The 12,588-nt window shown below is 41.1% G+C and overlaps 1 protein-coding gene across 1 annotated transcript in view; it reads left to right on the top strand.

The window, feature by feature from the left end:
• depdc5 (DEP domain containing 5, GATOR1 subcomplex subunit) overlaps positions 1-12,588 on the top strand; it is a 76,330-nt gene that overhangs the window by 32,239 nt on the left and 31,503 nt on the right. The window contains exons 16-28 of the mRNA XM_019878839.1: positions 1,229-1,290; positions 1,363-1,433; positions 1,529-1,598; positions 1,698-1,734; positions 1,812-1,919; positions 2,245-2,330; positions 2,403-2,473; positions 2,569-2,638; positions 2,738-2,774; positions 2,852-2,972; positions 3,067-3,290; positions 3,365-3,565; positions 10,643-10,778. Of these exons, the coding sequence (XP_019734398.1) occupies positions 1,229-1,290; positions 1,363-1,433; positions 1,529-1,598; positions 1,698-1,734; positions 1,812-1,919; positions 2,245-2,330; positions 2,403-2,473; positions 2,569-2,638; positions 2,738-2,774; positions 2,852-2,972; positions 3,067-3,290; positions 3,365-3,565; positions 10,643-10,778 (1,294 nt within the window). The remainder of the gene's footprint in view (positions 1-1,228; positions 1,291-1,362; positions 1,434-1,528; positions 1,599-1,697; positions 1,735-1,811; positions 1,920-2,244; positions 2,331-2,402; positions 2,474-2,568; positions 2,639-2,737; positions 2,775-2,851; positions 2,973-3,066; positions 3,291-3,364; positions 3,566-10,642; positions 10,779-12,588) is intronic.

Genomic DNA, 12,588 nt, shown 5'->3' with positions numbered 1-12,588 from the left:
GACATCTCCACTGAACAAAACGGGGTTGTGAAAAATGCTGCCCATTTCAGGCGCAAAAAACACAAGCGCCCCAGGTCTGTCCAGCACCGACAGTCAATGGCGCTGACATTCCTCCCGATCAAAATCTGTGCTGGTACAGGCGTGCTGCCGAGAAGGCGCAACCACCAAGCACAGATACTTCTCCTTTCACGAATGTCGTGGCCAAAAAACGCTGAAAACAGTCCATATCAGGTCCACACGATCCTTCGAAAATGCCCAACGCAAACATCAGCATAGTGAGCGATCGCCCGACTGGTAAACACTTTTTCTGGGTGATTCACATTTATGTAAAACTATCGGAACACCTCATGGCCCAAGGGGCGAATGACGAGGATGCTGCATCGACACAGATCTATCTATCTACACAAATAGACTCATATGGTAGAAGTCCCTATTAGCCAATGGGATGCCAGGATAACGCTCGGTCATAGCCACTGGCAGAGCAGCTATAAGTATGTTGCGTTCAGGAAACTCGGAGGTGCGAGTAACAGCCAATACTCTAGTTTTACCTTTTGTATCTTGAAATTTCTTCCGTAACTAGAGGCAATATTTTCCTGTTCAGGCGTTTCGTAACTTGAAAATTTTGTATAAAGAGACGTTCGTAAGTGGAGGTACCACTGTATTAGCAATGGATGTATCAATTGGCTGCATCCCAAACGATACGCTAGATGGGAAACTGACTTCTGATTTGAATTACATTGAATTACATTGTCTTGGTTATATGATTATATCCACTCGGGCTGACTGCCCTCTCTTAGTAATGATCTAGAGTAATTAACTCGTAATTAACTATCCAATAGAAACAAGTCTTAGAAGGTATTCCCCCCTTTTCCAAACTATGCAACCCCCCCCCCCCCCAAAAAAAAGCAGCACAATTAGTCCAAAGTTAAGTCAAGAACTGAAGAACTGTCCTGAGGCTGAGGTTATCCTCACCTTTGTCTCCATCACACTTAATTACTGCAATGCACCTGGCACCATCGCGATGTCCCACATTGAGTTCCACAGTCTATACACCTCCACAAACACATACCCCTGCCCTCAGACATGTTTCTCTTTTTAAATCTGTGATGCCTTTTTCACCATGTGTCGTGTCATTGTTTTGATGTACTCGTTACTTTTAATTTTGTCATGCAATTTTGACAAATGTTTAATACATCCTACAAATAAAAAAATATATATGTCATTGTAGGTATTGGTGTTGACTTGGTGTGTTTGGGAGAGCAGCCATTACATGCAGTACCGCTCTTTAAGGTAAAACCCAAAGTCACTGAGGCTGTATAAAATCAAGTATATTTATTAATGAGTTCAACGTTTACTCCATAGTTGCACAATAAATCGACACCTGACTCTTCTGTGGGGAATGACTATAATCTGCCTCATTGGATCAACCACAGGCATGACTTTACTTTGATCATTTCAATAATTGTTTTTAAACTCTAAAAATAGACTGAAATAATAAACATCTCTTTTATGTTTTGTGCCTTTTTAGCTTCTACACTTCCAAAAGTCAGAATTCTTTTAATACCTTCATTCCCCGAATGAAACTTGCAGGCCACAAGGTGAAATAATTTATTTTTACTGTGATGTTCCGAGATTTGCATTGTACCATTTATATTAATTACAACCCTCAAAATCATATCTCCATATTTTTCTTCTAGCGTCATTATGAAAAACTAAAAAAAGGCACCGAACAAAGTAAGTTGTACAAATGCTTCAGTGTGCTTTTTTTTCTTTTCCTGTGCTCAAGAACTGTTTTTAATAACTTGCTATAGCTTTATCTATCCAAAAGGAGTGTGAGAACGGTCTGCCAATACCGGTGGACTATGATGCATATGACTCTCAGGTTTTTAGACTGCCTGGTCCTTCGCTGATTCAGAGAAGTCCCCACCCCCCCCCCAAAAAAAAAGCAGCACAATTAGTCCAAAGTTAAGTCAAGAACTGAAGAACTGTCCTGAGGCTGAGGTTATCCTCACCTTTGTCTCCATCACACTTAATTACTGCAATGCACCTGGCACCATCGCGATGTCCCACATTGAGTTCCACAGTCTATACACCTCCACAAACACATACCCCTGCCCTCAGACATGTTTCTCTTTTTAAATCTGTGATGCCTTTTTCACCATGTGTCGTGTCATTGTTTTGATGTACTCGTTACTTTTAATTTTGTCATGCAATTTTGACAAATGTTTAATACATCCTACAAATAAAAAAATATATATGTCATTGTAGGTATTGGTGTTGACTTGGTGTGTTTGGGAGAGCAGCCATTACATGCAGTACCGCTCTTTAAGGTAAAACCCAAAGTCACTGAGGCTGTATAAAATCAAGTATATTTATTAATGAGTTCAACGTTTACTCCATAGTTGCACAATAAATCGACACCTGACTCTTCTGTGGGGAATGACTATAATCTGCCTCATTGGATCAACCACAGGCATGACTTTACTTTGATCATTTCAATAATTGTTTTTAAACTCTAAAAATAGACTGAAATAATAAACATCTCTTTTATGTTTTGTGCCTTTTTAGCTTCTACACTTCCAAAAGTCAGAATTCTTTTAATACCTTCATTCCCCGAATGAAACTTGCAGGCCACAAGGTGAAATAATTTATTTTTACTGTGATGTTCCGAGATTTGCATTGTACCATTTATATTAATTACAACCCTCAAAATCATATCTCCATATTTTTCTTCTAGCGTCATTATGAAAAACTAAAAAAAGGCACCGAACAAAGTAAGTTGTACAAATGCTTCAGTGTGCTTTTTTTTCTTTTCCTGTGCTCAAGAACTGTTTTTAATAACTTGCTATAGCTTTATCTATCCAAAAGGAGTGTGAGAACGGTCTGCCAATACCGGTGGACTATGATGCATATGACTCTCAGGTTTTTAGACTGCCTGGTCCTTCGCTGATTCAGAGAAGTCCCACATCCAGGTGTGTAGATCTGTTGCACTTCAATAATTTTTGTCAATTGAGACTGAACACTTGAATCCATGTTTGCCAAAGATACTGTAACTCCATTTTGCAGGATGGTTCGGGGTAAAGAGAGAAGTGGAAAAAAAAGCTGTGGGTCTGCGGATGTTTCAACTGGCATGGGCGCATCTCCTCCTTTGTGTTTCGCTGGTGCTGATGAACAGCATAGCCTGACATCTGATGATAGTCTGGGCCCTGTAGCTAACATGTTTCTGATACCCCGGATGCCATCTATGGTTTATGAAGTCAGTAGCTCTCTAGGATACACATGTGCCAAAGGTAGTTTTTCGTCTGATAGAAACTCCACAATCCACCCACACTTTGCTTCCCATTCATTGTGATTCTTTATTCAGAGTTGTCTGAGAAGACGGTGGAATCTCAACGAGACTCAAGTGCTCCTGCTCGGTTCACAGTGGGAAGTGCTGAGTCCACCTTGTACATACAGCCAGGAGGCTATACACCGCAGAGAGCCCTTATAAACCCTTTCACACCAACCAGAATTCCCATGAAGCTCACATCGAACCGCAGGCGCTGGATGCACACATTCCCTCTTGGTGAGCTGTACTTTCTTTAGGACACTATTAGTATCATTTTTAATTCTTTATCCCTCTTTTTCATTTTTTTTTTTATATCTCTTCCCATTATTAATTTCGAACTTCTCTCGTCATGTATACTAGTGCTGCGCGATATGGAAAAAATATTTCTATCCCTAGGCCTTTTTTTTGTCACAATAACGATTTAGCACACTATATTTTTTAATATTTTTTCTACAAAAAAATTGACAACACACTGAATGCTTATCTTTACTCCCTTTATTTTGAAGTGACATTAAATAGACCTGGATCAAATGAGAAATGCATCCCATTGTACTGCAATCTCCATTCAGCCATTCATCCATCCATCCGCTTAGCCAGTGTCGGGTCGCGGGGGCAACCGCTAATAAATATTCATTCATTCATTTTCCGAACCGCTTGATCCTCACTAGGGGCGCGGGGGGTGCTGGAGCCTATCCCAGCCGTCTTCGGGCAGTAGGCGGGGGACACCCTGAATCGGTTGCCAGCCAATCGCAGGGCACACAGAGACGAACAACCATCCGCGCTCACATTCACACCTAGGGACAATTTAGCGTGTTCAATCAGCCTACCATGCATGTTTCTGGAATGTGGGAGGAAACCGGAGTACCCGGAGAAAACCCACGCAGGCCCGGGGAGAACATGCAAACTCCACACAGGGAGGCCGGAGCTGGATTCGAACCCGGTACCTCTGCACTGTGAAGTCGACGTGCTAACCACTGGACTACCGGACCGCCCGCTAATAAATATAAATAATAAAAAGTGAAATCTCAATGCTACTTATTACAGGTGATAATTTGAAGTTTTGTTACAGATCTTAGCAAGGATCGTGGAAGTTGACATCATTTGCTTTTGCGGGCCACATAAAATGATGTTGAGGATAGGGTCTGCCTTGAGTTTGACACCTGTGTTCGAAGTCATTCCTCCCGGCTGATGTGTTGTTGTTCAGTCTGCCAACTGATGGCAGCTGTCTGGCATAAGAATGATAAGCTAAAACTTTTTGCTCATCAAATCAAGTTTCTTCTGGCGTTGTTATTCCATGGAGTTAGCTGCAGATGACACATAACGGTAGACACGATAGTAGAAATGTGAGAAGATAGTATTGTTGTTGCGATATATATATGGTGATATTGGCCAGCTGTAATGTATGCTATTAAATGAGAAAGCCAAAAAAGGGGTACAGTGATCCCTCACTTTTCGCGGTTAATGGGGACCTAGACCCCCCCGCGAAAGAGGGAAATCCGCGAAGTAGGTATCCCCCCTCTCCAGGTATACTGTATGTACATGTGTATGAGTATATATAATATTTATAAGGCCAAATTTAATGGTATACATGCATGTAGAAGTAAATGTTTGTAATAATTAACATTACTTAATGCTATATACTAACATGTATGTATATATGTTGTTCTATTTGACTCGCTGTTGTTTTGCTGACTTTCGCTGCCTCTTACGGACCTTTTGCGACTTTTTCGTTTTTTCTTTTTTTTTTTTTTTTGATGAATACTTTTGAAAAATTTGCAATGCACTGAAACCGTGATTAGTGAACCGCGAAGTAGCGAGAGATCACTGTATTTTCAGCACAATGCAAAGAAGCTTATATGGTCACAAAACTGGACAATTTTCCAGAGGTACAATCTTGAAATTAAAGCAGTATTTGATAAATCAAGTGGGACCCATTTTGGGGTTTCCTGAAAAGTGATGATTTTGGATTGCGCCCGACACCAGCGTTATAAAGGTGCCAGGTTCAAGTATTGATCACTTTTGGGAAAAGATGCAATGCGTGTTTTTTCTACATTTGGTAAAAAACAAATATGGGGATTTCAGCATTGACTTATTGACCCGAACAATCCAAAAACTACTGTAGACTTCAACTCAAAGTTTTGTTTCTTACAATCAGTCAACCAACTACAATATCATCTCATAGTGCCACAGTACTTGATAATATTCACCAATGTAATTGAAAATTAAGTTAAAAGTTGAATATTAATTAGTAACTTTCATGACCAATATTTACAGTGCTTCATAACTACGACACGTACAATATCAATAAAAGAAAACAATGTCAACATATAAGAGCAGACAAAGAAAATGCATGTTCGATTAGGCCTCTTTGGTACACATGAATTAAGATACGATTAGAAAACCTTTATTTGTCTCACAATGGAGAAATTCCCAATTTACAGCAGCAAAATTCTGAAAGGGAGAAAGTAGAAGACAAAAGGTATATAAATAAATATAAGCATATTAAAAGTGGGTGAGTCCAGGTTTTCAGGACCGTCTATTCCAGGGGTGTCAAACTCATTTCACATTGTGGGCCACATACGGCCTCGGTAGATGTCAAGACCGTACAATTAAAATTATACCATACTCTGCTAAAATAACCAAAATAATATGTCTTTCCTTTGTTTTGGTCTAAAGAAGCACAAGAACATTAGGAAAATGTTTAAATTTAATGAGCATATCTTTTCCAAAACATTTCATGAAGCACCTTCGGTTTCCTTTGACAAATGTGCAATTTACTTTTATCATTCACATGTATGCATTGCAACTGATCCCACTGATTGTACAAAGGCACAATACTTTAACAAGTTATTGGTATTGAAAAATATAGTAATGCACTTTAAGATTAAACAACATTTATAAAGAAAGGAATTTTTAAAACATTTACACATGTGCATATAAAATCTAAATTTAATCCCTGCCTACACCTTACAAACTAAGGAGAATGCTATTAAATGTGTAAAGAATAAAGTATTCACATGTCCTTGATAGCGTCTGCTGTGTTGGGTCTGTCTCAGTGACTGAGCCTGTTGTTATCTTCTGCTCTGATCAAAACAGTGTGTAAAAATAATGTATTTCCTTTGTTTTGGTCCAAAGAAGCACAAGAACATTAGGAAAATGTTGAAATTTAATAAACAGATCTAGCGGATACTCCATGAATTGCACCTTATTAAAAATATTCATTCTGTGTCTTTTATGCATTTTTTCACTTTTAAATTATCCTGTGGGCCTGATCGAACCTCCTTGGGGGCTGGTTCCGGCCTGCAGGCCGTATGTTTGACACCCTGGTCTATTCAATAGCCTGACAGCAGTCGGCAGGATGGGTGTATCAGTCTCTGGCTGAAGGAGCTGCCCAGTGCTGTCAGGGTGGCCTGGAGTGGGTGGGAGGGTCTGTCCATCATAGGTATTAGCTTAGCTAGTATTCTCCTGTTGCCCACCTCCTCCAGAGTGTCCAGGGAGCAGCCCAGGACAGAACTGGCCCTCCTGACCAGTCGGTCCACTCTCTCTCCGTCCCGGGCTGAGATGCTGCTTGACCAGCAGACTATGCCATAATGAATGGCTGAAGCCACCACAAAGTTATAGAAGGTCTTAAGGAGTGACCCATGAACTCCAAAAGACCTCCATTTTCTGAGCATGAAGAGTCGCTACCTGATCAGAGAGTCCATGTTGTTAGACCAGTCTCGTCTAATAATGAGAAGAACACCCAGGTACTTGAAGGAGGTCACCCTCTCGATGTCATACCCTGGATGTTCATCGGAGTAGGTGAAGACTGTTTCCTGCAGAAATCCACAACCAGCTCCTTAGTTTTCCTAGGGTAGATGGATGACTTTGAGCTCGGCTGTTGTATCGCCTTCATTCAGCCCTTCTTAAAAAACTGGTGGCCCCCCAAAGTGGTTGGGGGTCGGGGTGGGGGGGAGGGTAGTTGGTCACGATGCAACGCTGGAGTGGTCGTTTGTGACCCCCAAGAGAACATGTTTTTTGTTGGGGTTTTTTTCTCGTTCAACTAGAATAAAATATGATTGCACATCCATTACAGTAGTTGGCAGTGGTGCTCTCATTGTCAGTTGTGTGCACCGGGAGTATAAATTTGTTATACGGTGTTAATAAAGTTATTTCATAGATTAACACTTGTCTTTTTAATTTTGTTAAAAAGGATACAGTGTTACAGAGAAGAGCACTGATAACAACTTTGTAGACAAATTATTCTATTTATACCCATGGTAAAGAGTTGGGAGGGGCACTAAATGCTTTCTTCTAATATAAAGTGGGGGTTTCAAAGTTGTTTTGCACAACTTGGGAACAATGACGTTAGTTTTTGGTGGAGCAAACAACACTATATTTTCACGTTCTATTCAAAGGGTTTAGCTAGCAAACCCTTGTTACTATGCTGGTATATGTCAACATTGTGTCATTGGTTTGATAAGCAGTGTTTTATTATTATTATTATTTTTTTAATCCAGCAATATTAGATTTATACTGTAATCAATCCCATGCATAGGTGGCCATGAAGACAATTATTTTTCATATTGATATTTGTTCTCGGTGGCCAGGGCTTTTGACTCGGGTTTCCCGGTTCAGTTTTGACGGATGAATTGCCCTTTTGGTGAATATGGGAGGTATTGCCACTCCCGTGTCAACTCGTCATTGGCGATTACCAGATTGAAAAGGGCCATAAGGACCATTCATCGGGTCGTATACAGTTAAATGGCACACACGAATTCATGTACTTAAAATAAATTCTGGAAAAATTCACCTTTATTGTATGATTTTAAGCAGCACAAGCAATGTACTGTACAAGGCAAACTATGAGAAAACATTTAAAATCCATTTCAGAATAGAGAATTGGAATTGTCATTTATGGGGTCCACATAACATAAAAAAATAAAATAAAAACACTAAACCTACGCACAACCAGGATTTTTGAGAGGTGGTGGAACAGCAGTTTTAGGTGTGAAACTGGGTTACCAGTATGAGTGAATCCGGGGTCCATTGTATAGTGATTACAGGTAATGTGTATATTTATTTTTGATATGTATGTACAGTACATACTTATAAGTACGTACAATGGTACCTCTACTTACAAACGTCTCTTCATACGAAAGTTACGAAACACCTCAACAGGAAAATATTGCCTATTGTTACGTCATTCGCCCCTCATGCCATGAGGCGTTCGGATAGTTTTGCATAAACGTGAATCACCCAGAAAGTATTCACCAGTCGGGCGATCGCTCACTACGCTGATGTTTGCCTTGGACATTTTCGAAGGATTGTTAAAAGCCGACAAAAGCAAACATCCTTGGATCAGTTCTTTACAAAATGCCACGCAAAAATCTCTTCTGGCAGAGAACATGAACTAAAGATGGCAAAAAAAGACGCAATTAAAAGTTAAATGACCATCATTTTTAGGTTAATGGAAAACTCAAAATTGTCCCAAGGTGTGAGTGTGGGTGCAGATGGTTGTTCGTCAAAGACGTCATGCTGAAAATGTGCACATGTTGGCTACAAGCTAAGTTTGAAAGCAACAACTTCGAAGTTGTAGCGTCCATTGACGAAAAAAGAGATTGGCTCACATCTCCTGTCCCATGTAAATCCACTTGAATTTCAAGCGGTGACTCCCAGTCCACATACGCATCGGCACTCTGCGCTGACGCTCCTTTCTTCTCATCGTCGGCTCCCCAAGCCATCCACCCATCCAGCTGCAGACTGTCCAACAGCACTGACCTTTCCGCTGAACAAAGCGGGGCTGTGAAAATGCTGCCCATTACAGGCGCAAAACACAAACGCCCCGAGGCTGTCCAGCACCGACAGTCAAATGGCGCCGACATTCCTCCCAATCAAAATCAGTGCTGGTACACGCGTGCTGCTGAGAAGGCGCCACCACCAAACAGATTCTTCTTCTTTGACGAATGTCATGGCCAAAATGCTGAAAATAATCCACATCAGGTCCACACGACATAACAACACCGTGTAACAAAACAAAAGACAAAAACAACAAAAACGCAAGGCTTTTGAAGAGCACTTGCCGACGACTGCCTACTCAGTCAGGCGCCATCTTGGGAAAAAAAAAATGTCAGGCTAATTGAACACTCTAAATTGTCCCGAGGTGTGAGTGTGAGCATCTCTGTGTGCCCTGTGATTGGCTGGCAACCGGTTCTCCCGCCGACTGCCTGAAGACGGTTGGGATAGGCCCCAGCATCCCCCGTGACCCTTGTCAGGATAAGCGGACCGGCTAATGGACGGATGGATGGATTTTATTTTCTTGTTTACTAAAAATTCACATTTCACCAATGGATCTTTGAATTTAACAAATGCAAATAGTTTTTTATTTTAATTTAAATCATTGCGCACATTCAATTCACATTTGGAATGATTTGCAACATGCCCTAAATTGCCACTTAGCAAAAATTCAAAAATTTCCTTGAAATATGCACAAAATATTCAAAATGTCAGATTTTTCTTGCTTGTTTTTCTTCTCTAACTTCCTAAATTTTTGACCAATTTAAACTGTCTTATCCCTACCAATGCCAAAAATCTGCGTTTGAGAATTTTCAATTGAGTTGTTCAGGTTAAAGGTATAACATTATTAATGGTAGAAATTGAATTGAAATTACAGTGAAACTCCTCTACAACGAAATCATGTTTGCAGCAAGAATTTTTTTTATGTGTACATGCACACACAAACGTATATGTACTCTTTATTTTTATTCCAATAGTGCAGTATGAGCATACACTTATTTGACACGTCATATAGTCAGTGCAGAAAGAAGAAAAGGGAAAGAAATTGCGAAATTTACGATCAGCATTCACATTCACTTACATCAATTTCTTGGATAATGCCTTTTACTTTGCTTCCTTCGTCTTTCATTTTGATCACTTGTACCCTCTCTTCCAGCATCAGAGCTCTTTTTGTCTTAGCTGCTTGGCATCCAAAGGTCCGTTTTGTAGCCATTTTAGCAATGCAACGTTCTTGCTGCGTCTTAAACTAACAATAAGAAAATACTTCCTGGACAACTGCGCATGTGTAAACCAGTGTGGTGGTTGCTGTTGTTGTTTCCGAACGAAGCAGTAGAGGTCGCTGTTGGATTAGATTTCGTTGTCGTGAATCTCGTGGTGAGGCAAGAGCAGAGAAAAAGATTTCATATAACGCAACAGGGTTTTTTTTTCGTTGTATGCGGGGCAGGAAAGTGGGAATGGTGTTAATGTCCATCATTTGGACAAGGGTGTTCAGATTTTTTTATCCTTTGTATGTCTAATAAACCCAATTATGTTCTTCAGATCCTCTTGGAGAAGCTATTCAAATCCATCACCAGACCAGGCAAAGCATTGCTGAATTGCAAGACAGTTGTCAGAGAGATCATGCCCACACCTCATCTGAGCCGCTGGAAGTTGCATATCAGGAGGCCACAGGAAGGTTAGATACACTTAGTATACACGAAATCACAGCTGAGGTAATATGATAAACTTATATAATGCAAAGAATCACTTCTTTGAAAAACAAATTATTTCAGAATGTTTCATGGTCACTTTTCACATATAGACTGAGTGAAGCTCAGGCTTCCCAGGTGGTCAGGTGGAAGTTTGAAAGTGAAGATGAAGTCAAAAGTGTCGTGAGCGACTGGCTGAGACATCAGTCCAAAGATTTTTACACTGAGGGAATATGGAAGCTTGTGCACAGATAGGAAAGCTGTGTGACAGTGCTTGGAAACTGTGTTGGACAAAAAAAGTTAGCTTCTATCTGTATTAGAAGTCCTTAAACTGAAAATTTTACCTTATTTATTGCATGACCCACGGATATATCCATCCAGCTTCGTATTCTAATCCACTTATTCTTAAAAGGGTCGCGGGCGGGCTGGAGCCTATACCAGCTGTCTTGGGGCAGTCGGTCATCCGACTGACAGCCGGGAACTAGTTTCCGGGGCACACAAAGACAAATATCCATTCGCGCTCAAAATCACACCAAGGGACAATTTAGAGTGTTCCATTAGTCTGCCATGCATGTTTTTAGAATGTGAGGGGTGGGGGCGGGGGGACCGGAGTCCCTGGAGAAAAGCCACACAGGCACGAGGAGAACATCTTAGTCGAGCCGCTTTTTCTCCACGTCGAGAGGAGTCAGATGAGGTGGCTCAGGCATCTGATTAGGATGCCTCCTGGATTCCTCCTTGGTGAGGTGTTCCGGGCATATGTCCCACTGGCAGGAGGCCCCGGGGACAATCCAGGACACAGTAAAGAGACTCTCTCTCCCGGCTGGCCTGGGAACACCTTGGGATCCCCTGAGAAGGGCTGGAAGAAGTGGCTGAGGAAAGGGAACTCTGGACTTCCCTGCTAAAGCTTTTGCTCCCGCGACCCGACCTTTGATAAGCGGTAGAAAATGGACTGATGGATGGGCTCTCACTCTGCATTTTTTTAAACTTATTTTTCGCTAATTTTTAGAATTTGTTGTTGATGGAATACATTTAAGTAGGACAAACATGCAAAATATTTTTTTAAAAATCAGCACCACAGTACCGTATTCCTTAAATTCCGGTGCGCCTTCTGTATGGTTATTACGGTAATATGTCGACCCCTAAGATGGCTCCTTGCTGGAGACATGCTTACAATGTTATCACTTGCTGTTGGTTCAGTGAACTGTGTGTCTTATTGTCAGAGATTCTCGGACAAAGTTAAAGAAATGACTCGGCACACAGGAAAATTGTCTTCAATATCGGCGGGAGCGGATCTCTGAGAGCGAACGACGGTAGTTGCTCCGATGATCACACTCTCCCGCACCCTTCCCGAAGTGGCTGAGGAAAGGGAACTCTGGACTTCCCTGCTAAAGCTTTTGCTCCCGCGACCCGACCTTTGATAAGCGGTAGAAAATGGACTGATGGATGGGCTCTCACTCTGCATTTTTTTAAACTTATTTTTCGCTAATTTTTAGAATTTGTTGTTGATGGAATACATTTAAGTAGGACAAACATGCAAAATATTTTTTTAAAAATCAGTCAAGGGGACACTTAACACCACAGTACCGTATTCCTTAAATTCCGGTGCGCCTTCTGTATGGTTATTACGGTAATATGTCGACCCCTAAGATGGCTCCTTGCTGGAGACATGCTTACAATGTTATCACTTGCTGTTGGTTCAGTGAATTGTGTGTCTTATTGTCAGAGATTCTCGGACAAAGTTAAAGAAATGACTCGGCACACAGGAAAATTGTCTTCAATATCGGCGGGGGGGGGGGT

This window comes from Hippocampus comes, unplaced genomic scaffold (assembly GCF_001891065.2).
Source record: "Hippocampus comes isolate QL1 unplaced genomic scaffold, H_comes_QL1_v1.1 scaffold85, whole genome shotgun sequence".
NCBI classification, from domain to species: Eukaryota; Metazoa; Chordata; class Actinopteri; order Syngnathiformes; family Syngnathidae; genus Hippocampus; species Hippocampus comes.
The sequence above is the reverse complement of the archived record's forward strand: the minus strand, read 5'-3'. Positions and strand labels throughout refer to the sequence as shown.